At 43.7% G+C, this 27,036-nt stretch overlaps 1 protein-coding gene across 5 annotated transcripts in view; it reads left to right on the top strand.

Moving 5' to 3' along the window:
• SLC4A4 (solute carrier family 4 member 4) overlaps positions 1-27,036 on the top strand; it is a 395,294-nt gene that overhangs the window by 155,892 nt on the left and 212,366 nt on the right. For all 5 annotated transcript variants that reach the window (XM_073590565.1, XM_073590581.1, XM_073590547.1 and 2 more), the window contains exon 4: positions 6,256-6,438. In XM_073590565.1, coding sequence (XP_073446666.1) covers positions 6,256-6,438 — 183 coding nt within the window. The remainder of the gene's footprint in view (positions 1-6,255; positions 6,439-27,036) is intronic.

The raw sequence follows: 27,036 nt of genomic DNA, 5'->3' as shown, positions 1-27,036 counted from the left end.
GCTGGTTGTATAATCCCACACAGCCTTTCGGCTTACCACCCTGCTCTGTAAGCATGGATGGTCTAGGGGCTGGTCCCTGATGCATCTTCAGCTGTACTCCTGGATCGAGCACATGTCTTAACATGGCTTCCCAGAGCCTCCTTCCTTGTTCTTCTTCACTGAAACAACAACTCGGCCCCTCCCCCCCAGTTTGGTTATGTCTGCAAAGCTCTCAGCTTCAGACAAGTGAGGGAGTGAGGCAAATTGTGTGTGTGTTGTGGTCTCTAGCAGAGAAAGCATAACTCCCATTGCTCACAAAACACAGACAAAACAGTACATATTTAACCCTTTTGTGGCGGTAAAAACGCAGGGCGCCACATATCCGCAGGAGAATTTGACATGGTGTGGACTTTAAGGGCTCATACTCACTTGCGAGAGACTCGCACGATTCTCGTGCGAGTCTCTTGCATGAAAACCCGGCACTCGGACCAGAGCGTGCGGCTACATGTATTTCTATGCAGTCGCACATTCTGGTCTAAGTGCAAGTGAGTATGAGCCCTAAACACGTAGCGCAGGTCAGGTTACGTGGTGTGAAAAATAAAGCTCAGTGTGCACGAGGTTTCTAAAAATCCCATCCAGTTTGCTGGAACTGTAAGACGCTGAGTTTTTTTAACTGCAAAAATACGCAGCGTCAGAAACTCTCAATGGAACTTATCTTTAAAACCACAACACAAAACTGCAACAAATGATTTTGAAATGGTGTGTTGTTTTATTAAATGTGGTTTTTGGTGGAAATTTAACCACAACGCAAACACAATGTCTGAGTACATACTATAACATGTAGTTACAAAGATGCACATTTCTACTGCATGTTAGCTCAAAAGAGAAACTAACATGGTATTGAATGGCGACACCTCAAAGAAAATCTGTCAGTATTCCACTTGATGAATAAGCAGCACTGTGATGGGCCCCGACAGTCTAGAGGAAGGTATTTTGATGGCCAAGGCATCATATGTTGCCATGAGGGCCGGTCTCATAGATCAGATGGCTATTTTTGTGATGACTGTTTTTGTGATGTAATTATGTCATCTGTAGAGATGAGTATATCATTTGAAAAATGAATTTGATGAATTTCCTCCAAAATTTTATTTGCGACGAATAAATTAATACAAATTTCAATACTGGAAAATTTATAATTGCTTGGAAAATACACATGTGGGAGAAGAGAGAGAGAAACCCATTAACTATAAGAGTTAACATTCAACAGGAGAAAGAGAGAGGACCCTGTTGACCATGAGAGCTTACACTCTACAGGAGAGAGAGGATCCCGCTAACCATGAGAGTGTATACTCTACAGAAGAGAGAGAACACTGCCAATCATAAGATCTTACATACTACAGAATCATAAGTTGAGGATCCAAGAAAAGCACTTCTGAGCATCCGCGCTGCTTTAGTGATAAGAATTCTTCAGAAATCCATATAAATCTTTCAAGTTCTTTATTATATGTACTACAGAAACTACGCGTTTCGAGGTGACAAACCGCACCTCTTCTTCAGGTTACAGTGCAGAGTTGTGATCGGTCTATACAAGTGACAGCCTTATATGCTGTGTAGGCGTAACCCCCCGTTGTGAGAGAAGGGCGTCAACCTGCACATGCTGCACATAAAGATATTTGGAAAAGACAAGCAAAGTGACATAAATGTATAGAAAAACATATATTCGGGATCGTGATAGTATTGTGTATCCTATTCAGACAATCAATGCAATAATATGGACTTTTATAATTAAATAAAAAGAAATATATAGAACACAAAAAAAAGGGAACAAGAGAGGATAAGAACCAGTTTCATTGTGGTGAGTTTGAGACAAATGTCTGGCGGTTTCACCACTGAGCTATCATGAGTGATGAGCTACCAGTGGTGAGGAATAGTGGAGAGTAATTACTCATTTGATATAACTAGTGAAGATAAAGAGTGCAAAAAGTTTCCTTTCACCAATAGTAGTGATAAATGGGAGTGTATAAAAGGAGCTATATTTGGAGAAATTGTGTATTTTAAACCGATGGTTTTTTTTTGTTTTTTTTTTCTATGTTGTGATAGCTCAGTGGTGAAACCGCCAGACATTTGTCTCAAACTCACCACAATGAAACTGGTTCTTATCCTCTCTTGTTCCCTTTTTTTTGTGTTCTATATATTTCTTTTTATTTAATTATAAAAGTCCATATTATTGCATTGATTGTCTGAATAGGATACACAATACTATCACGATCCCGAATATATGTTTTTCTATACATTTATGTCACTTTGCTTGTCTTTTCCAAATATCTTTATGTGCAGCATGTGCAGGTTGACGCCCTTCTCTCACAACGGGGGGTTACGCCTACACAGCATATAAGGCTGTCACTTGTATAGACCGATCACAACTCTGTACTGTAACTTGAAGAAGAGGTGCGGTTTGTCACCTCGAAACGCGTAGTTTCTGTAGTACATATAATAAAGAACTTGAAAGATTTATATGGATTTCTGAAGAATTCTTATCACTAAAGCAGCGCGGATGCTCAGAAGTGCTTTTCTTGGATCCTCAACTTATGATACCTAGTGGACGCTGTCCACCTGCACGAGCTCTGCAGCAGCTATATGACTGCAACAAACATTGAGAGTGGTTGTGTCTGAACACAACCCATAAAGGGTGAGTACTCCAGAGTACTTTTATATTTTAATTGATTTATACCAGGTGAAGCCCTATGTCTGCGCCCCCGCCCTTGTTTTCTCTTATACATACTACAGAAGAGAGAGGACACCGTTGATCCTAAGAGTATACACTCTACCATCGAGAGAGAGAAGCCTACTGCCCATAAGAGCTTACACTCTACAGGAGAGAGAGAGAGGACACTGCTGACCTTTAGAGCTTACACTATGAGTACAGGAGAGAGAAAGAGATGACCCCGCTGACCATAAGAACTCATACACTACAGCAAAGAGGGAGAGGACCCTGCTGCCCATAAAAGCTTAAACTCTACACAAGAGAGAGGACCATGTTGACCATGAAAGCTTACACTCTACAGGTGAGAGAGGACCACGCTGACCATGAGAGCTCATAAATTACAGGAGAGAGAGCAAGAAAGGACCCTGCTGCCCATAAAAGTTTAAACTCTACAATAGAGAGAGGACCCTGTTGATGATAAGAGCTTACACACAAAAGAAGAGCGTAGACCCTGCTGACCATAAGAGCTTACACTCTACAGGAGAGAGAGGACCCTGCTTACTATTAGAGCTTATACTTTACAGGAGACATTAAGGGTACTTTGTTAACCATAACAGCTCACACTACAGGAAAGAGATTTAAGGTCCTCATTAACATTGCTGAATCTACATGTATTGACGGGCTTGGCCGGCAATCATGAATTTGAGGAAATTCTATTAGAACTCGGTCCTCTGCAGATTGATCTGCTCATTTCTACTTATCAACTTTCTGACTGACTGGCATATCAATTTTACTATTATTTATCTTTGGAATTCTAATTTGTTTATAAAAAATGCATTTGCCTGTGATTTTATGTGCTCCTGAAGAAATTGACGACTTTGCTTCAATCCCTACAGCCACGTCACTGTATCTTAGCTCAGGCTCTGGGTGGGAGCGAACTTATGAAAGAATTAGTTTATCTACAGATCAGTTAGTACCCTGTGCTCCCCCCAGTGACTTGCAGGAAACAATCCACACTACTTACTTTGCCTGTGTATGCCTAGCACACTTCCTATCTATGATATAATAATGCTTTCTCATGAGAACAATCTGCCTCAAATAGCAGAGCTCAAATTATCTGGAACCATTCCAGGCATCCATATATCATTTTCATTGTTTTTTATTGTTCACATTTATATTTGCTAAAAATCCTTCTATTCTGTTACATAGGACTATTTGTAGAAAAGGAATGTTTGTACCACAACCAATAATTCAATTTCTCATTGTGGGTAGAATGAAGGGTGCTTCCATGCATATCCGAACCCCCTGCAAAACGGGATTAGACTGAGGGGCCATCTCCAATAGCATGTATGCCCAAATATGATGTACAACAGAGCGCATGTTGACTCTGTCTGTACTATTATAGTCTATGACCCTGAAAATCCCAGTTTGCGCGGGTTGTTTGGACATAAGTCCCGACGGGACCAACGATAGTGGGACAATGTGCAGAATGAAAGGGCCCTTAGATGCCTCAAGAAGACGGTGTCAAGTGGGAATTAGCATTATGCAGGGTTCTACTTTTCCTCTCTGATAAGCAATACTTACAGTGGTTGAAAAAAAGTATTTAGTCAGCCACCAATTGTCCAAGTTCTCCCACTTAAAAAGATGAGAGAGGCCTGTAATTGACATCATAGGTAGACCACAACTATGAGAGTCAAAATGAGAAAACAAATCCAGAAAATATCACCTTGTCTGATTTTTCCCCACTGCAGGCCACCTTCACACTTTCAGTATTTGGTCAGTATTTTACCTCAGTATTTGTAAGCCAAAACCAGGAGTGGAACAATCAGAGGAAAAGTATAATAGAAACACGTCACCACTTCTGGATTTATCACCCACTCCTGGTTATAGCTTATAAATACTGAGGTCAAATACTGAACGTGTGAATGTGGCCTAACTTGGGGTTAGCATTAAGCAAGGGATCAATGTGGATTTGAAAATATTTATTATTTCTTTAGGTTACATAAAACTGTGTTGCTAAAACATGTCACCCCAAAGCACAGAAGGCGATCTTCATCCCCTGCACAATGTGGTCTTGCAAAATACGTCGAGATCTCACTGCTTTCAGCAGAGCAATAACGTTCAGTGCTGTGGAATAAAAGATAATTTGTACATTACTTTCTTAGTACTGTATATACGGTATTTCACGGTGGCTCCTCTCTGCAGGCATGTCACACTGCTGTTTGCTCTTATCAGCATGTTCTCACACTGTTTACAGCAACGGGCGGCAGGACAGTCATACAGAATAGAGCGCAGCAGAGCAACAGTGACAACCCTACTGTAAAAAAATGGCCCCCATAGTAATGCACAAATTCACTCCACAGTGTGTCCTAACTAAACCATCTTGTCTATCTCACTAAGGCCAGTTAAATTTGAGCCAAAAATCCCATTGCTGCAAAACAACAGTGTGAGCGACATAGTGGTTAGCAAATTTCCAAAAATTATATTTTAAAGAAAAATTTCAGACATAGCCAAATACCATAATTACCACAACGTTAAGAACTGTAAACAAAATCTTTAGAGCTGACACCATATTTTTAGTCCTTTAAACGCTATATCAAGTGATGAGGGGAGCTAAAATAGCTCGGGACACTCCCATAATATATGAACGCACAGAAGAAAAAAAGAGAGCACAAAAAAGTCCAAAAATAAAAGTTTATCAAAATTTATTCAAAGACACATGAAACATAGATGATGAAAAAGTAGTAATAATTAAGTTTGAGACAAAATGTATAGTTGACTACACAGGAGTAACACACAGGGTCCGCTTTTATTTTAGTGGATAGGAAGAGCAAAATATAGCAGCAGATTAACTAAAGTGCAAGAGCTTGTATTATAAATGTTCCTATCTAGGTGAAATAATGAGGATAAGGACACTCACCATCTCAAAATACAGATTAATAAAGTGATGCAAATGAATAATAGTCATAAGTAATGCTAAACTATAGAGCCAGAGAAGGACCCATATTGGAGAAATGTATACCATGAGCAGAGAAATTAGGTGGAACAAAAGATTGCCTATAGCGTGCTACAAGCTGCTCTTACCCATAGTCTCCACTTTAGGACACTGTGCTTTCAGCCCCAACGCACATTTCGCGTGGACTTCCTTGGGGGGCTGTGACCTTACTGAGCGACAATGCCTCGCTTTTTGGCTCATGTGCAGGTGGAAGCCGAGTGGATCAGTTTGATGTATTCATCTATGCGTGGGTATATTCTTTACTTAAAAATTGAAATATAGCGTTCACCCATTACACAACGTGTACATTTATTTGCCATTCCCAATGATTACTTTTTTAATAAACATTTGTGTCAAAATTACTGTACAATTATTAATAAAATTGTCTCTTAGTTAAAACTTCTCAAAGATGTACACTCAGCCGAATGGAGCATACATGTGTATGGGAGTATCAGGAGATGGGTATTGGCCAACTGAGCATTAGGCTTTTCCATAGACTTGAGAATGTATTGTAAAATATCAATATGATTTGCATTATGATTTTTATTATTAACACTTTCCGATTTTCTTCCCTAAGGTCATCACACTGTCTACATTGGAGTTCACGTTCCTAAGAGCTATCGGAGGAGGAGACGTCATAGACGCAGAACTGGCCACAAAGACAAAAAAGAAAAGGATAGATCCGAAAATTATTCCGATGTCGACAAGTCTGATACAGAAAATGCTGATGACCACAGTTCTAGCATCCTTAAGCCCCTCAGTAAGTACCGTGTGCAGTAGGGTGACCGGATCTCATATGGGGGGGAAAAAATGTCAGAATCTTGTTCGTCTGGACCCCACAAAACGATTCCCCTTTCCAGATATTCAGATAGCCAAAATTTGAGCTCGATCAAATGACGCTAACCCGTGCCGCTCGTCGCTCAAAGTTTGAAAAAATCCAAATTGAGGTATTTTAAGATTTAGGTATTTTGCATAGTCTGTTAGACTATAAAGAATGTGACAACAACATTGCAGAAATAGCCCTGACCAAATTTTCGAACCATTTGTGGTATTTGAATGCAGAGTTGGTGGGATTATCGTTTTTTGATCCCACCATTACAGACAATGAAAAGTTGTTAATGGCTAATAAATTGCTCAGTAGCACAGATGAACCATCAGAGCACGCTAACCTACATGAGTTGATAATTTTACATAGTTATAATCTATTCTAGAGCCTTTGTTAAAGTAGTTTTTGAAACGTCAGGATATAATGCTCAGCATTTGCTTACAACTTGCAGGACATATTGCTTTTGTTCTTCATCTTTTGTCAGAAGGTCGTTAAAGTCGGTTACTTCCTACCTCTTTTAATTTTTCTTTCCTAACGTTTGGATTTACAACCCTAGCGTGCTCTGATGGTTCATCTGTGCTACTGAGCAATTTATTAGCCATTAACAACTTTTCATTGTCTGTAATGGTGGGATCAAAAAACGATTATTCCACCAACTCTGCATTCAAATACCACAAATGGTTCGAAAATTTGGTCAGGGCTATTTCTGCAATGTTGTTGTCACATTCTTTATAGTCTAACAGACTATGCAAAATACCTAAATCTTAAAATACCTCAATTTGGATTTTTTCAAACTTTGAGCGACGAGCGGCACGGGTTAACGTCGTTTGATCGAGCTCAAATTTTGGCTATCTCAATATCTGGAAAGGGGAATCGTTTTGTGGGGTCCAGACGGACAAAATTCCGACATCGATTTTTTGCGGTCACCCTAGTGTGCAGTCACACATCAGTCCTTTAGATCATTTGATTATGCAAGTGTTATAATGCAGAGTGTGTTGCACATAAATGGGTTAATTCCGTTCCTTGAATCATAAAGAATGACATAATGAATCCAATGACACGACTGGATGTCCTATGGTAGTTGCTTCTAATATTTTGAAAAAAATAAATTGGAGCTGTTATTTTCATTAAGACATTGAGGTTGTTTAAAGAGTTATTCCAATCTTTATCCATGGATAAAGTTGCAATGTGCTTGTAAAAATAAGCAACTTTGTAATTGGCTTGTTATTAAAATTCTTATCCGTTCTCAATAACGTATTGATTTTTTATATTAGGCTGGGATCACACATGCGAGAAACACAGCCGAGTCTCACATGTTGATACCCGGCACTGCCGCCGGCACTCGGGAGCAGCTGCACTCTCCGATCCGAGTGCTGGTGGCAGTATTAACATGCGAGACTCGGCCATGTTTCTCGCATGTGTGATTCCGCCTTTATTGCTTAATGCCTGTTGTATAGGTTACTGGACACCACTGCAATCTATCAGAGGTGTTCTACAATGTGCAGTTCTTGCACACTCTTTTATATTGAGCATGTAAGCACTGTACTGATGCTGACTAGGATCACTAGTGCACCACCGAAGCTTTAGAACTGCCTCATATAGCAGCATCGAAAGTGCACAGTACAGACCAGCAGAGCGATAGTGCTGCTAGTCTAATTGCCAGTCAAGTACCTTTAGAGGCACACTGCCCCAATCAAGTAAGAAGCAAAAATGCTGGAGAGTGTTGTGCTCCTGAAAATGTGTTTCGGAACAAACCCTTTTTCCTCCAAGGCTGTTTGCACCTTCATAACCAGGCCAAATTTTACAATTCTGACCAGTATAACTTTATGACATAATAACTCTGGAATGCTTCAACAGACCCCACCGATTTTGAGACTGTTTTTTCATGACATAATGTACTTCATGATAGTTGTAAAATTTCTTCAATATGACTTGCATTTATTTGTGAAAAAAAATGTAAATTTGGCGAAAATATAGAAAATGTTGCAATTTTCAAACTGTTAATTTTTAGGCCCTTAAAGGGAATCTGTCACCCCATTTTTCGAGTATCAGCTGCCGGCACCGCCATCGGGGGCTTATCTACAGCATTCTGTAATGCTGTAGATAAGCCCTTGATGTAACCTGAAAGATAAGAAAAATGAGTTATATTATACTCACCTAGGGGCTGTCCGGTTTTGGTCCCATGGGTGTTGCGGTCCGGCGCCTCCCACCTTCTAATGGTGACATCCTCTTCTTTGCTGCCTGCCGTGACTCCTGCGCAGGCGCACTGCTCAACAGGGCAGAGCTGTGCGCCTGCGCAGGAGCCACGACAGGCAGCAAAGAAGAGGATGTCACCGTTAGAAGATGGGAGGTGCCGTACTGGACCGCAACACCCGTCAGACCAAAACCGGACCCGGACCGCCCCTGGGTGAGTATAATCTAACTAATTTTTCTTCTCTTTCAGGTTACATCGGGGGCTTATCTACAGTCTTACAGAATGCTGTAGATAAGCCCCTGATGGCGGTGCCAGCAGCTGATACTCAAAAAATGGGGTGATAGATTCCCTTTAAGAAAAAAATGTTTCAGCTCACCCCTTAGAGTCTTCCAGATAGCAGGAACCACACCGTCTCATGGGGCCGCCCTGGCCTGGCGGACACAAGTCCAAACACACAGTAATCTCCAGCGATATCAGGCTTTTTTAATCCATAATTAAGACTCTTTTGAGTTGAAGCGCGTTGGATTTTTTACCATCCACTGGGGCATCCACAACCTGTAACATGTTCTTTTAACGAAAAGAAATAAAGGAATATTTTTTATAACTATCTTCCTGCCTGAGATTGCTGGAGATTACTGTGTGTATAGATTCCCTTTAAGGTCGGGGTCAGACTTGATAGAAACTTGCACGAGTCTCGCACGTCAATACCCTGCACTACCGCCGGCACTCGGATCGGAGTGTTCAGCTGCATGTATTTCTATGCCTCTCAATGGATTCACCTAGGGGTGCAGTGATCATATTGACACAACAGGTCTGTCACAGAATTTTATACCATTGGACAGTGAAGAAAAAAATGATAAAATTTTTACAGCCAAAATTTTGTTTTAGCCCCAAATTTAACATTTTCACCCTGGGAAATGGGTAAAAATGACACCAAAATTTGTCCCACAATTTCTGTTAAATGTGAAAATATCCCATATGTTGCTGTACAGTATTGTTTAGCCATATGGCGAGACTCGAGAGGAACTGAGTGCTATTTGCCTCCTGTAGCGCATATTTTGCTAGAATAGCTTGCGGACTCCATATACAGAGACCCTAAGTGCTAGAAGAGCAGAATCCCCTCTCAAGTGACCCAAGTGATTTTGGAACTTATACCCCTTTGGGAATTTATCTACAAGTGTAGTGATGATTTTTACTCCATGGGTGTTTTCCAGAAACCAGCAGCAGTGGATGTTGCTCAGTGAAAATTGCAAACTGCCATTGTAGTGACCAGTACGTTGTAGTGAGCAGTACATTGTGCTTCTGGAGACTCGCACCCGTAAATTAAGAGGGCTGTCATCGCTACAGAAATGTCAAACATGTGGACTCTAAATGTGGTTTAGGCACACTGTGGGGTTCAGAAGGGAGGGGGGCATTTGGATTTGGGAGCGCAGAATTTGCAGAATTTTTTTTTATTTTTGGGAGGGAGCGAGGAGCCATTTTGCTTTTCCAGAGCCTTTATGCTACCAGTAGCATGGAATCCCCCTGTATTTCTATTGACAGATGACGGACCTGAGGGGGGAATTTTTGCATGGATTGGTTGAAACTTTTATTGGGAACAGTTTACATAACATTTGGGATCACATTTATCCTATGCTATATGCTCAGCACTTACTTTGGCATTTCTGTCTAAATCTCTGAGTGACATGATTCAGATGAAACTCCTGAAGGATCCATTCACTATGTTGAGGCAGCAGAGTTACCTCTGTTCAACAATGTCCTTTTTTCATAAGTGCACAAAATTATGGCTGACTGCGCTAAAGAGACGGACACCACTGTATCATAGACCAGACGGCATCCACAGTATCTCCATCTGCTTAATTATAGGGAAAATTTGAATCATGTATTTGAGAAATTTTCACAGAAACCCCGGTGCAAGTGCTCAGTGCAGAGCTCAGGATAAATGTGCATTGAGACTTACTGTGATCTTTGGGAGACAAATTGAACAAATCAACAGCAGGTGAAGAATTAGTTTTATGTATCTTTTAAGCCATTCCTCATGCATTATGTGTGTAGATGACTTTATTCTTCAGGTCGGTTCGATTTCAGTGATTCCAGATTTATAGCGTATTTTATGTTTGGCTGCTGTCACACACTACAAGACACTTTTTATTGCCAAAACTATTATTTGCATCGCCATATTTTTAGGGCTATAATTTTTGCATATTTTGGCCGACAGTCATGTGAGGGCTTGTTTTTTTGTGGGACAAGTTGACTTTTTTATTGGTACTATTTTCGGATTCATGATATTGTTTTGATCGCTTTTTATTCCGATTTTTGGGAGGCAGAATGAACAAAAATCAGCGATTCAGGAATTTTTTTATGTGGTTCCGCGTGTGGTAAATTTGATAAGGCAGCTTTTACGCAAAAACTATTTTATAGAAAAAAATTATTATTTTTGCATTGCTGTATTCTGAGAGCTATAACTTATTTATTTTTTCTGCTTATTGAGCTGTATGGCATCTTGTTTTTTGCGGGACAAGATGACATCTTCAGCTGTACCATTTTCATTTACATTCATTTTTTTGATCACGTTTTATTCCACTTTTTGGTTGGCAGTATGGTGATAAAGCATCGTTTTTTTGCCTCGTTTTTTATTTTTATTTTTTTGCAGTGTTCACTAAACGGGTTAGCTAGTGGGACAGTTTTATATTACAGGTTGTTCTGGATGCAACGATACCAAATATGTGTACTTTTTTGCTAATTTTAATTTTTTTTTTCATAAAAATATGTATTTTATGGATAGACAAACTTGCTACATCATGCTCTGACTATTATCTAGCAAGCTTGTGAGCTCTAGTGACCCGGATGTCATCATGACGACATTGAGTCACCATGGCAACGATCAGCCCATTGCGATGACGTCATGTAGGTGCCGATAAGAGAGCAGAGGGGGGCACCCTTCCTCTGCTTGCCTGCTAAATACTGCGGTCAATATCAATTGCAGTATTTAGGGGGTTAAAGTTCTGGGAGCGGTGCAGGCACCACTCCTGCACTGAGTGCCAGGGGTGAGCAGTCAGAATCAGCTGGCACCCGCTGGCAATCGCCCGCACACAGCCTTTGTGCATGCAAACTGGTCATGACATATCCATACATCCAAGGTCAGTAGCAGATGACCTGGACGTATGGATATGTCTAAGGTTGTAAAAGGGTTAATATATTTACATGACTTGTTCAGGTTTAGAAAGAAAAATCTGTTTTCTTTCCAGAAGCAGTTTCACTCTTGTCAATTGGCTATGTTTGGCATCGCTTAAGGTTTTGTCCCATGAACCACGTTTATCACCTATCAACAAGATATATGTATAATATGTTATCAGTAGGGGCCTGACCACTGCACTATTCCTTGTCTAAGGTGGTGGTCACACCTGCACACTACTTCTCCCATAGACCCATAGTGAATGGAGCACTAGTCAGTCACATATGTGTGCTACCTCTCCATTCTTATTGGACCCCTGTTTGTAGGTTTGTGTCCATCATATACTGTATGTATCACTTAGCTTGTGTACACTACACTCATTTTTCCTATTTTCTCAAATGCCAAGCCCCCTGTCAGTATCTCCACTGGCCGCCTTCTACACAAGAATTCCTAATACTAACCCAAACACATAAGGCCCGAATGTAGCTCCTTCTAATATTCTTCCACTAAATATAGATACAAGCTTCTGGTGATGCTTCTGTCTGCAATAATTTACTGTATGTATTCGGCTCTGTAGGAGGGTTTACAGTGGACCCCTTTCAGTAATTCAATTGGTGGAGTGAGCTCAGTTACTTTTTTTTGCAATATTTTTTATGTATGTCCTTCATTGCTAAGAGGGAATACGGGCCATTTGGTAAATGCTGGTGTAACCTCTAGGACTCTGTCTTAAATTAAAAGCTGAAGCTTATGTTCTGTCCCTAACTTTGCTCTAAAAAGACATTATTGTTTCTTATTACCAGGTCTGACCACAAACTTAGTGGACCCTATGATTACTTCTTCCTTACATGTCTAGGATAATTATGTATTATATATGCACTGAACCATGAGAGGCTGCATATCATCTATACTTGTAGGTTCCTGTATGTCTCTACTCTTTAATCGCGTGTTGGGCTATCTAAAGAGTGTCCGGTCTGTCTTAATATTTACCCATCTTCACAGACTATTTTTTATCCCGATAAAATAAATACGTGATAATGAAAATCAGTGATACAGTGGGGAAAAAAAGTATTTAGTCAGTCAGCAATAGTGCAAGTTCCACCACTTAAAAAGATGAGAGGCGTCTGTAATTTACATCATAGGTAGACCTCAACTATGGGAGACAAACTGAGAAAAAAAAATCCAGAAAATCACATTGTCTGTTTTTTTTTTCATTTTATTTGCATATTATGGGGGAAAATAAGTATTTGGTCAGAAACAAGCAATAAAGATTTCTGGCTCTCACAGACCTGTAACTTCTTCTTTAAGAGTCTCCTCTTTCCTCCACTCATTACCTGTAGTAATGGCACCTGTTTAAACTTGTTATCAGTATAAAAAGACACCTGTGCACACCCTCAAACAGTCTGACTCCAAACTCCACTATGGTGAAGACCAAAGAGCTGTCAAAGGACACCAGAAACAAAATTGTAGCCCTGCACCAGGCTGGGAAGACTGAATCTGCAATAGCCAACCAGCTTGGAGTGAAGAAATCAACTGTGGGAGCAATAATTAGAAAATGGAAGACATACAAGACCACTGATAATCTCCCTCGATCTGGTGCTCCACGCAAAATCCCACCCCGTGGGGTCAGAATGATCACAAGAACGGTGAGCAAAAATCCCAGAACCACGCGGGGGACCTAGTGAATGAACTGCAGAGAGCTGGGATCAATGTAACAAGGCCTACCATAAGTAACACACTACGCCACCATGGACTCAGATCCTGCAGTGCCAGACGTGTCCCACTGCTTAAGCCTGTACATGTCCGGGCCCGTCTGAAGTTTGCTAGAGAGCATTTTGATGATCCAGAGGAGTTTTGGGAGAATGTCCTATGGTCTGATGAAACCAAACTGGAACTGTTTGGTAGAAACACAACTTGTCGTGTTTGGAGGAAAAAGAATACTGAGTTGCATCCATCAAACACCATACCTACTGTAAAGCATGGTGGTGGAAACATCATGCTTTGGGGCTGTTTCTCTGCAAAGGGGCCAGGACGACTGATCCGGGTACATGAAAGAATGAATGGGGCCATGTATCGTGAGATTTTGAGTGCAAACCTCCTTCCATCAGCAAGGGCATTGAAGATGAAACGTGGCTGGGTCTTTCAACATGACAATGATCCAAAGCACACCGCCAGGGCAACGAAGGAGTGGCTTCGTAAGAAGCATTTCATGGTCCTGGAGTGGCCTAGCCAGTCTCCAGATCTCAACCCTATAGAAAACCTTTGGAGGGAGTTGAAAGTCCGTGTTGCCAAGCGAAAAGCCAAAAACATCACTGCTCTAGAGGAGATCTGCATGGAGGAATGGGCCAACATACCAACAACAGTGTGTGGCAACCTTGTGAAGACTTACAGAAAACGTTTGACCTCTGTAATTGCCAACAAAGGATATATCACAAAGTATTGAGATGAAATTTTGTTTCTGACCAAATACTTATTTTCCACCATAATATGCAAATAAAATGAAAAAAAAAACAGACAATGTGATTTTCTGGATTTTTTTTTCTCAGTTTGTCTCCCATAGTTGAGGTCTACCTATGATGTAAATTACAGACGCCTCTCATCTTTTTAAGTGGTGGAACTTGCACTATTGCTGACTGACTAAATACTTTTTTTCCCCACTGTATGTCCTCACTGTGAATAATACTGGAGGCAGTGGAAAGTTCTCATTTATTACTGCTCCATTATCACTCATTGATTGTACTTCCCACCACCAAGGCTACCTGCCATATTTATCTAGATTTATGAATAAGTGGGGTGTGACATCGGCGGCTGTACCCGCCGATGTCCCTTCAGCGGCGGCGCACGCCGCAGCGTCCTCTCACCGGCGCGCTCGGCGTTCCTCTCCGCAGCGGCTCCAGGCACCCGCTCTCGGTCAGGCGCACGCATCCTCCTGCTCTCTCCCCCCAGCGGTGGGCGTCGCTGAGGGGCAGGGCTAGGAGACGCATTTCCGGGTGCCAGGATACTTCAGTCGTCCTCCCTATTAGGAGGGCGCCTGATGATCGTGTAGTCTTCCTGCACCCTCTGGCCACTACAGTACTCCTGTAGTTCCTCCCGTCCCCTGTGTTGCATTCCTCCTGTCTCCAGCCTGTCCAGGCTCAGCCTCCCTGCCATCCTCTGTGTTGCTTTCCCTCTGTCTCCAGCCTGTCCAGGCTCAGCCTCCCTGCCGTCTTCTGTGTTGCATTCCCTCTGTCTCCAGCCTGTCCAGGCTCAGCCTCCCTGCCGATCCCTGTATTACATTTCCTCTGTGTCCTCCGGTCCTTGGCCGTATCTAAGCCCACCGTCTCCCTAGTCCTCTTTTGTCCGTCGAGCCGTCCCTCTTGGTTCCGGCTGTCGCGCCTCCGTCCTCTGTGGTCCTGCCCCAAACGATCCCTGTATAGGGGTCGGTCTTCACCTGGCGTGCTCGGCCCAGGGGCTCCGGATCCGCGATCCAGAGGGTCCACTCTCTGACGTAGTTTGTACCTAAAAACATCACAGTATCATCAGGCCATGGACCCCGCCGGTGCCGCGGCTGCCACTCAGAAAGAACTGCTTTTCTTAAGGGAGAATCAGACCCGAATTATGTCCTTCATGAAATCCATGGACACCCAGCTCTCCGCCCTGCAAACCACAGACCCAGGGCATGCTCCTCTCTTGGCCAGCCTCCAGCAGGAGCTCGCGCAGCAGCGCGATGCTCAATCCCACATTTTGGGGTATATGGCGTCCGTGGATGATCGGCTGCTTGCTCTGTAGTCCTCCGCGGCCGCTTCCACCCAAGCCTGGGACGCTGTCTCATCCCCACCTCCCCGCCTTGGAAAGCCGCCCAGGTATTGTGGGGACCCAAAGTTGTGTAGGGGTTTTTTAAACCAGTACAGACTGCACTTTGAGCTTCTGCCCCAACAATATCCCACGGACCGTGCTAAGGTGGCCTTTATAGTGTCCCATCTGGAGGGAGAGTCGTTGGCTTGGGTGAATCCGTTGTGGGAGAGGGATGACCCGGTGGTTACTAATATCCAGAGTTTTTTGGAAACATTTCGCGAGGTGTTTGATGAACCCGGGTGCCTTGCTTCCTCTACGGAGGCCCTTTTTAACCTTCGCCAGGGATCCCTTACGGTAGGGCAATACGCCATCCGCTTTCGGACCCTGTCCTCGGAGCTGGGGTGGAATAATGAAGCCCTTGTAGGTGCCTTTTGGAGAGGTCTTTCTAGTAAAATCAAGGACGAGGTTGCCGGGCGTGACACTCCAACCACCCTGGAAGATCTCATCTCTCTGGCTACTCGTATTGATCTGCGTTTTTTGGAACGTGCCAGGGAGTCAGCTAGGGAGAGAAGGCCCTTTAGGTTGTATCAAGCCCCCATTCCGCACTCTGTTGCACCCTCTACTAACTCTGCTCCCGAGCCCATGCAGGTAGATCGCGTCAAGCTGTCCGAACAATGGCGCAGGGAGAGGATGACGAATGGACTCTGTTTGTATTGCGGTGGAGCCAACCACTTCGTACGCACCTGTCCTGAGAGACCGGGAAACGCATCCGCCTAGGCCAGGTAAGAGAGGGCCTCCTAGGTGATCAGACCTCCTCTCTCCCACTTACCCTTTCAGCTCTGCTTATTACAGGTCGGGGGCGTGGATCTGTGGAGGCGTATGTGGACTCGGGCGCAGCGGGCAACTTCATCCGCCAGGAAGAGGTTGACAAACTCCAGATTCCGGTGGTCATCCTGAAGAACCCGCGAGCAATCTCCTCCGTTGATGGCAAACCTCTGCCCGAACTCATCACCACGGTGACCACCGAAGTTGATCTACAAATTGGTGCACTTCACCTCGAGAAGATTGCCTTTTATGTCCTGCCTCAATTGTCCCACACCGTTCTCTTAGGGTTACCCTGGCTCAGGCGGCATGAGCCAGTTGTCGACTGGCGCTCAGGGGAGATCTTGCGTTGGGGGCACGCTTGTCATGCACGCTGTTTGCGGACCCTTGTTCGCCCTCATTTCCAGCCTAAGTCAGACAATCTCTTGGGTCTTCCTGTTCCATATCACGCGTACGCCGATGTCTTCTGCAAGAAGGAAGCGGATTCTCTGCCGCCGCATCGGGCCTACGACTGCCCTATCGACCTGATTCCCGGAGCTGTTCCGCCCAGATGAAGAATGTATCCCCTTTCCCCAGCTGAGACCACGGCCATGACGGAATACATTCAAGAGAACTTGACCAAGGGGTTTATCCGGAAGTCCTCTTCTCCTGCGGGCGCGGGTTTTTTCTTCGTCCGAAAGGACGGATCATTGCGACCTTGCATAGATTACCGGGGTCTAAACAATATCACCGTTAAAAAACGGTATCCTCTTCTGTTGATTCCTGAACTCTTTGACCGGCTGAGAGGGGCCCGGATCTTCACGAAGTTAGACCTGCGGGGAGCTTACAATCTGATCCGGATCCGCGCAGGGGATGAGTGGAAAACGGCCTTCAATACCCGTGATGGGCATTATGAATACTTAGTCATGCCGTTTGGTCTTTGCAACGCGCCAGCTGTATTTCAAGAATTCATTAACGAGGTGTTTCGGGATCTACTCTATTCCTGTGTGGTGGTGTGTTTAGACGACATTCTCGTTTTTTCACCCAATCTGTCCTCCCATCGCAAGAGCGTACGTTTGGTCATGCGTCGCCTTCGAGAGAATCGGCTCTATGCCAAGATTGAAAAATGCCTCGTTGAGCAGACGTCGTTGCCCTTCTTGGGATATATCATCACCGATTCCGGTCTGAAGATGGACCCTGAAAAACTCAGTGCGGTACTCAAGTGGCCCCGTCCAGTGGGGGTAAAGGCCATCCAGCGGTTCCTTGGGTTCGCAAACTATTACCGACAATTCGTGCCTCATTTTTCTGCACTTACCAAACCCATCACGGCCTTGACCCGTAAAGGAACGAAGTCCAACAGCTGGTCCCCCGAAGCTGAAGACGCCTTCCTTGCTCTGAAACGTTCTTTTGCATCTGCACCCATCTTACATCGGCCGGTTGCCAGCAGGCCCTTTGTCCTTGAAGGTGGACGCTTCCTCCACCGCAGCTGGGGCGGTCCTGTCCCAGCAGGCCTCATCTGGACGTCTGGTACCTTGCGGTTTTTTCTATAAAACCTTTTCGCCTGCGGAGTGCAATTACTCCATTGGAGACCGGGAATTACTTGCCATTAAGATGGCCTTGGCAGAGTGGCGATACTTACTCGAGGGGGCTGTACACCCTTTCACCATCCTCACGGACCACAAAAATCTGGCCTACCTGCAGTACGCCCAAAGACTCAATGCCCGGCAAGCCAGATGGGCTCTGTATTTCTCCCGTTTTGACTTTCAACTTCACTTCCGACCTGGCAATAGGAACATCAAAGCCGATGCACTTTCCAGGTCGTTACAGTCACCAGAGAAGGATGAAGATCCATCCTATATTATCGAGCCTGCTAAGGTGATCCCTGTGGCTCCTGTGACTTTTTCCACTCCTCCGCCAGGTAAAACATTCGTCCCTCAAAGCAGACGTTCGGAGGTGCTACGCTGGGGGCATTCCTCCAAGGTTGCTGGGCACGTTGGGACTAAGAAGACCCTCTTGCTGCTTTCCCGGTACTACTGGTGGCCCGCTCTTCGCCAGGATGTGACGGACTATGTAGCCTTGTGCACCACCTGTGCCCAGAACAAGGTGGGTAGGGCTTTGCCCTCCGGACTTCTTCACCCATTACCAGTTCCAGAGGCTCCCTGGCAGCAAATTGCTATGGACTTCGTGACTGATCTACCCCGCTCAGCTGGATGTACCACCATCTTAGTCGTAGCAGATCGTTTTTCCAAGATGGCCCATTTCATTCCCTTACCGGGTCTTCCGTCCGCCCCGAGGTTGGCCGAGATCTTCATCCACCAGGTCTTCAGGCTGCATGGTCTTCCGCAGCGGATCGTGTCGGATTGGGGGGTCCAATTTACCTCTCGCTTCTGGAGGGCTCTCTGCCGGCTTATGGGTACATCTCTCGACTTTTCCTCTGCATACCATCCTCAGACCAACGGGCAAGTGGAGCGGATTAATCAGGCGTTAATTACCTTCTTACGTCACTTCTCCAGCGCCCATCAGGACAATTGGGTCGCTCTCCTACCGTGGGCTGAATTTTCGTACAATAACCATCCCAGCGAATCTACCGCCAAGTCACCATTTTTTGTGGTAACCGGTCAGAATCCAGGTATTCCGCTACCCTTTTCCACATCTACGGGAGTGCCCGCAGCAGATTCGCTCGCCATGGAATTCTCGCAGATTTGGAGGGAGACCAGGGAGGCGCTCAAGAGTGCCAATACCCGAATCAAGAAACATGCGGACAAGAGACGGAAGGATGTGCCTCAGTACCATCCGGGTGACAAGGTCTGGCTTTCAACCAAACATATTCGTCTGAAAGTCCCCTCTTATAAATTGAGCCCTCGGTACATTGGGCCCTTTGAAGTGATTGGACGCATTAATGAAGTGGCTTATAAGTTGAGGTTGCCTGCTTCGCTCCGGGTTCCCAACGTCTTCCATGTCTCGCTCTTGAAACCTGTAGTTCTGAATCGGTTCCAACCAGTTTCCACTGCCTCTCCCTCACCAGTTGGCTCGAACGACATCTTTGAAGTCAAAGACATCTTGGCTATGAAAAGAGTCAAGGGAAAAACTCTTTTTCTTATTGATTGGAGGGGTTTTGGCCCCGAGGAAAGGTCCTGGGAGCCTCGAGAAAACATCAATGCCCCCCTGATCCTGAAAAAATTTTTGGCCAATCTCAGAAGGGGAGGGCGTAAGGGGGAGGGTCCTCTCACCGGCGCGCTCCCGTCCACGCGCGCGCCCGCTCGGCGTTCCTCTCCGCAGCGGCTCCAGGCACCCGCTCTCGGTCACGCTCTCTCCCCCCAGCGGTGGGCGTCGCTGAGGGGCAGGGCTAGGAGACGCATTTCCGGGTGCCAGGATACTTCAGGCGTCCTCCCTATTAGGAGGGCGCCTGATGATCGTGTAGTCTTCCTGCACCCTCTGGCCGCTACAGTACTCCTGTAGTTCCTCCCGTCCCCTGTGTTGCATTCCTCCTGTCTCCAGCCTGTCCAGGCTCAGCCTCCCTGCCGTCCTCTGTGTTGCTTTCCCTCTGTCTCCAGCCTGTCCAGGCTCAGCCTCCCTGCCGTCTTCTGTGTTGCCTTCCCTCTGTCTCCAGCCTGTCCAGGCTCAGCCTCCCTGCCGTCTTCTGTGTTGCCTTCCCTCTGTCTCCAGCCTGTCCAGGCTCAGCCTCCCTGCCGATCCCTGTATTACATTTCCTCTGTGTCCTCCAGTCCTTGGCCGTATCTAAGCCCACTGTCTCCCTAGTCCTCTTTTGTCCGTCGAGCCGTCCCTCTTGGTTCCGGCTGTCGCGCCTCCGTCCTCTGTGGTCCTGCCCCAAACGATCCCTGTATAGGGGTCGGTCTTCACCTGGCGTGCTCGGCCCAGGGGCTCCGGATCCGCGATCCAGAGGGTCCACTCTCTGATGTAGTTTGTATCTAAAAACGTCACATGGGGTCCATAGTGGTTTCTATCAAAGTATTTTATCTTATAAATAATTTACAATGAATCCGCTACTATACATTTCTGTTCATGGATTCAGAGATTACTGCTTCAAGAGAACATCTACAATGGATATAAAAAAAAATCTACACTCCCCTCTTAAAATGCTAGGGTTTTGTCATGGAAAAAATATCATACAAAGAAGAAGAATTTCAGAACTTTTTCCCCATAATGTCACCTGTAATTTGTACAAATCCATTGAGAAACAAACTGAAATTATTTTGAGGGGGGGGAAGAAAAATCCCATATAATGTTGTGCTGCTCTAGCAGAATATTCCTGACATTTTTTAATTACATTTTATAGCTCAAAAGCCATGGTCCATAAACAGCTTACAACACAGCTGAAAAGTGCCTTAAATTGGCACAACGGTGACATTACCTATAACTGGACATAGCTCAAAAAATGATGAAAAGTCAAGAAAATTGGGCCAGGAGGCTTCCAGGATGTCCATTGCAACAGTAAAGGAGTTGCAAGAATTTCTGGCAATTTCTGGTTGTGTACTGCCTATAACAACTATCTCCCATATTCTTCATATGTTTGGCTTCTGGGTTAAGGCAGCAAGATGGAAGACTTTTCTAAAATAGAAAAACATCTAAGTCTGGCTATGTTTTGCTAAAACCTACATCAAGTCTGCCAAATTCCAAATGGTATTTTTGGTGCAAAGCCAACACTGCGTCACCTAAAGAACACCATACATGCAGTAAAGCATTATGGAGGCAGCATTATGCTTTGGGTCTATTTTTTTAACAGCCGGAACTTCAGCTTTAGTCAAGGTTGAGGGATTTATAAACAGTTCCAAATATCAGTCAATTTTGCATCAAAACCTTCGGGCTTCTGCAAAAAAAATCACTTTTCAGCACAACAATGACCTTAAGCATACGTACCTCCAAATCAACCAAAGATTGGCTTTTCCAGGAGATCAAAGTTTTTGAATACTAGAACCAGCCAGAGTCCAGACCTAAATTCAATTGAAAAAAATTGAGACATTAGTAAATAAAATAAAAATTGATTTAGTTTATATTGTCATTTTCTGAGACCCATAACTTTTAGTTTTCTTTTGATGGAGTTGTGTGAGGGCTTTTTTTGCATTGTGATCTGTAGTTTTTATTGGTATTTATTTTATTGGTGCAAACAATTTTTATGTTTTTTTTTTATTTTTTTCAAACATTTAATTTTTAAAACGTTTGATTCCATTTTTCACTTTATTTTAGCTCCCTAAGGACCTTAAATTTGCAATTGTTTCATTGCTTGTTCAATACTAGTGTACTACAGTTAAAAATGAAATTCTCCTTGAAGCACCAAGATTGCATTAAAGGGGACCTTCAGTAGTAGATAACATCAGTAGGGCAACCGATGGGAGCAAGTGCAACCAAGCCATTAGTGTCGCTTTCAGTGACTTAGAAAGGAAACTAAATAGATAAACTGCATTAATCAATGCTAGCTCCGATCACTGTTGTTACAGGCAGATGCTGACTGTATAACAGATACGTCATCAGCCATATCCGGAGCGAGATCAGATTCTGAGCCAGCTCCATGTACCCACACCATACATCCATGACGGATATCAGGGAGAAGTTAAACTGGTAACTGGTAAGTCTGCTAAACCTCTTAAGGCAGGGCTGGCAACTATTCCCCAAATATAGATGTTGAGTGGTAGAAGGATTGAGCATGGTGGATCTCAGTAAGTCTCATCTTTGGTTTCCACTTCATTTTATTCCCTTTAACCCTTTTATTCCAAATTCTCAGTGCAGTATGCATATCTATGGGATGTGATAGGAGTCAGATTTTTGCCTCTTCTTTGCTGAAATCTAGATCCTCACATTCTGCAGTCTCCTGCGCTTTTCCTGCTGCAGAGGAGATTGCAGAGGAGATTGTTCTGCGGCAACTCTCTCCAGAGGCTAAGTCCTTTGTTCCCTCATCTGAGCATGCTCATGGGATGAACTCCCATTGGAGTTCGGGAGTCAGGTGCTCAGGTCCTGTGTCGAATCCCATTGGCTCTTCCTGGAGCCTTGGAGATTTCCGGAAGGTCCCGTTCGCTATAAAAAGCGCGCATGGCTGTTCCGCCATGCGCTAGTATATTCATACTTGCTGCTGTATGTTTGTTGATGGATGCTTGGACTGGTGAATGACTCATTTGAAACCCCCATTCCTCTGATACTACGTCTGTGTGAGTGTTTGAGTTCTGCCAGTAGCAGCGCTAGCGCCAGCGCGCATTTACTCCATCTACCTCAGCAGCTTAGCGTCTGCATTGCGCCAGCGTGATAGCGGCGTTTTGCCAGCGGTGTTATTATCGCCACACTGCGATTGCAGTCCTGCCGGGCGTTCGCAGTTGCGACGCCACGCACACTTGTCTCTACGGTAGGTCTAGACGAAGTAGTCCTTCTGTCTAAGGCTACTCCTGTGACCATAAATACCGCGTGTGCATCGCTGAGAGTCTGTGACCTTAAACAGACTCAGCATTACTGTGTTTGGTTTTTGCTTGCAGTCTCTGTGATTGTAACAGAGCTTGCTTAGTGCAATTGGGTGCAGTTTAACCCTTGCACACTGCCGCCAGATTGCTCTGCCTTCACTCAGCAGCGTTTTTTCCAGCTTCCGCACGTGGACCCCGAGTGGCGAAGGCACTTTAATTATATTTTTATTTAGTGCCTTCCGCCACTCCTAACAGGATGTGTTACAGTTAGGTCCATATATATCTGGACAGAGACAACATTTTTCTAATTTTGGTTCTAGACATTACCACAATGAATTTTCAACAAAACAATTCAGATGCAGTTGAAGTTCAGACTTTCAGCTTTCATTTGAGGGTATCCACATTAAAATTGTATGAAGGGTTTAGGAGTCTCAGCTCCTTAACATGTGCCACCCTGTTTTTAAAGGGACCAAAAGTAATTGGACAGATTGAATAATTGTAAATAAGATGTTCATTTCTAGTACTTAGTTAAAAACCCTTTGTTGGCAATGACTGCCTGAAGTCTTGAACTCATGGACATCACCAGACGCTGTGTTTCCTCCTTTTTGATGCTCTGCCAGGCCTTCACTGCGGTGGTTTTCAGTTGCTGTTTATTTGTGGGCCTTTCTGTCTGAAGTTTAGTCTTTAACAAGTGAAATGCATGCTCAATTGGATTGAGATCAGGTGACTGACTTGGCCATTCAAGAATATTCCACTTCTTTGCTTTAATAAACTCCTAGGTTGCTTTGGCTTTATGTTTTGGGTCATTGTCCATCTGTAGTATGAAACGACGACCAATCAGTTTGGCTGCATTTGGCTGCATCTGAGCACACAGTATGGCTCTGAATACCTCAGAATTCATTCAGCTGCTTCTGTCCTGTGTCACATCATCAATAAACACTAGTGACCCAGTGCCACTGGCAGCCATGCATGCCCAAGCCATCACACTGCCTCTGCTGTGTTTTACAGATGATGTGGTATGCTTTGGATCATGAGCTGTACCACGCCTTCGCCATACTTTTCTCTTTCCATCATTCTGGTAGAGGTTAATCTTGGTTTCATTTGTCCAAAGAATGTTCTTCCAGAGCTTTGCTGGCTTTTTTAGATGTTTTTTAGCAAAGTCCAGTCTAGCCTTTTGATTCTTATGAGTGGCTTGCATCGTGCAGTGAACCCTCTGTATTTACTTTCATGCAGTCTTCTCTTTATAGCAGATTTGGATATTGATACGCCTACCTCCTGGAGAGTGTTGTTCACTTGGTTAGCTGTTGTGAAGGGGCTTCTCTTCACCATGGAGATTATTCTGCGATCATCCACCACTGTTGTCTTCCATGGGCGCCCAGGTCTTTTTGCATTGATGAATTCACCAGTGCTTTCTTTCTTTCTCAGGATGTACCAAACTGTAGATTTTGCCACTCCTAATGTTGTAGCAATTGCTCGGATGGATTTTTTCTGTTTTTGCAGCTTAAGGATGGCTTGTTTCACCTGCATGGAGAGCTCCTTTGACCGCATGTTTCCTTCACAGCAAAACATTCCTAGTGGACCTAACTGTATATGCCAGCTCTGTGATGTTAGACCTTAAATGGGTTGTCCAATATTAGAAAAGCATGGTGGATGTCTTCCAAAAAACAGTGCCACACCTATTTCCAAATATTATCTGGTATTGCAGCTAATCTACATTGAGATGCTACTAAACTGCAATATAGCACACAAAACTTGACACTATTTTTTGAAGTTAACAACTAAGTTTTTTCTGTCATTCAAGACAGCACCTTTATAAACCTATAAAAAATACTTTGACATGACCTAAAAACATATAAGAGATCCCTTCTGATCTTCAGACAAAACAGTACTAATCTTTTAAAGCCTTCGGATAGTGCTCATAGCCTTCAAGTCTTTGGTCCTTTGTTTACAGCACAGTCAGATGTTCAGTAATCAAAATCTATGAGCCATGCCAAAGGGGTTGATCTCGTTATAGAGACCTATGATGGAATTATGTGGTAGCTCAACAATCATAGACTTCACCAATGGAGTCTTTGCATGTATACCCACAGTATTGTTTTATATCCACCAATGCCCCGGTGCCATCCTGAGTGCATCCCTCTGTTAACTCATTGACAGCAGAGAGAGGCCTACTCTGTAATGAGAACTGAGATGGGATTAGTGCATGCTCCATAATCGGTGACATGCCACCACTTTTCCTTTAGATCACTGCCAAGTCATTTGGTAACAACAGCTTTCATTATTATGGTGCAGAATAGAAAATTGACTGTGTTTTATGGATTTATATGTACTTTTCATGGATTTATATGCACCAATACATCTTTCCTATACCTTAAGTATTAATTTTACAGCAAACCACAACAAGTGCACCCTGGCGCACAGACGTAGACATTTGACCTATTTATGCCACTCACCCTCTCATGGGTCTTGTATGTTTGGACTGTGTTATGCTGTACATGAGACATCCTACAGTTTTGATTCTTCAGCGATGAGCGCGTGCTTTAGGCTGGATGAGAGAGGAAGGATGTGAGTGATAGCTTATTTGATGAGAGCCAGATATGAGGATGTTACATGTAGAGGCCTTGCAGGGGAAGCTGAGAAGAGAAAATAGGTTAATAAGTATTTTCAGATGTCTTACAGTGCCTGACTGCATTCAATGTATTTATATCGTGCTGCAGAGAAAATCTTGTGAAATATGTCACTGCACTCACAAATTACCATCTACATTCCTGTCTGTTGCTCGAAAACTGTATTGTGAATCTTACATGAGCCGGTGTAATGCGAATGGTGCTTTTAACATTTTCACATCGAAAATCCAGCTTTCCCTTGAAAGTAAATTCCACGTAATCTTATTTGCAAAGTTAGATTTAACAATAGTCTTCTTTCATGATTTTAGCTTATGTAGCGGTTTTAGCCAGATATTGTGTTAACAAGTTTGAGCCAGTAGGATGGATCTCATGTTGGCTGCATTGCGTTCTGATATTGTGGGCATCACAGTTCACTGCAGAGGTCATTGTTCCAAAGCCATATCTAGGACTGCTGAACAGACATCAGATTTATAAGGAGCCAGTGAAGCAGTCAGATGTGACATTCTGCTTTTGCTCCAGGATTTTCAGACTGTTCTAAGTATATGCTGCTTGGTGAAATGGAACAGAGATCACATGTAATGAAGTTGCGGTAAGAGCCAATATACTTTGCCTGAGAGACGCCTAAGCCCAGATGGCTTACTGCAGAGGTTACAAACCCCTATGCATCACGATGTTGTTACTTAAAGCCCTGTTGTAAGTTCCTGGTAACTAATTGGGATGAACAATATCAAATTTTAGGAACTAAATTTTCTAAATCAACTAGACTAATGTACTTCTTTAGCTATATTTAGTAACTCTCCGATATTTGCCATCTTTCCCAAAATGATTCCCTAGTCACGAAATTTTCAACTGAACCTGACTGAAACCACCTAATAACCATCTATATTGGGAGATTTATTTGTTCTGGGAGGAAGGGAACAGGTCATAGAGAGATGGGAAATAAGTGTGAAAGTTATGGCTTTGGAAAAGAACCATGCAAAGGTATCCTGGAGGGTCCTTTTGGTGCTATGAAAAGATTAATAGTACTAAAGACCCTTGATCGTTACGGGCACTGTTAGATATTTCACATTGGGGTCCATAAGCTTCAAGTTATGTCATAAGGTGTAACTAAGGCCAAAATTTGCCAACGGCATCACAATTAATGTCAACTCCCTTATTATAAAATCAGAATTGCTTCTTCTGCTGCCAAAGTTGCCCAGTAAAAGTATTTTGTTGTGACTTTCATTTGATTGTTTGTTATCTAGGATTTATCATGACTAAATTATCAAACATTCTGGATTATTGGAAAACCAAAATGGTTGGAAGGTTAAAGAATTTATGAATCCCCATGCTTCCTTGTTATAGTAGTAGATCCAGTGGAAGAATGGGACAAAATTGGGCCCCTGGACATTAAAGATCATGGGGCCTTTACCGACCACTGTAGCCATAATACACGATTGGGATGAATACAATTCACTTCAGGAGCGCTCATAATTTGCATTATAGTACTTTGTTATCATAGTGAAGCCCAATGCTTTCCTCTGTCTGTTTGAATTGCATGGCTCAATGCGATCTGAACAA

The sequence above is a fragment of the Dendrobates tinctorius genome, unplaced genomic scaffold, assembly GCF_039654945.1.
Source record: "Dendrobates tinctorius isolate UK_male_01 unplaced genomic scaffold, ASM3965494v1 ptg000011l, whole genome shotgun sequence".
NCBI lineage: Eukaryota > Metazoa > Chordata > Amphibia > Anura > Dendrobatidae > Dendrobates > Dendrobates tinctorius.
The sequence above is the reverse complement of the archived record's forward strand: the minus strand, read 5'-3'. Positions and strand labels throughout refer to the sequence as shown.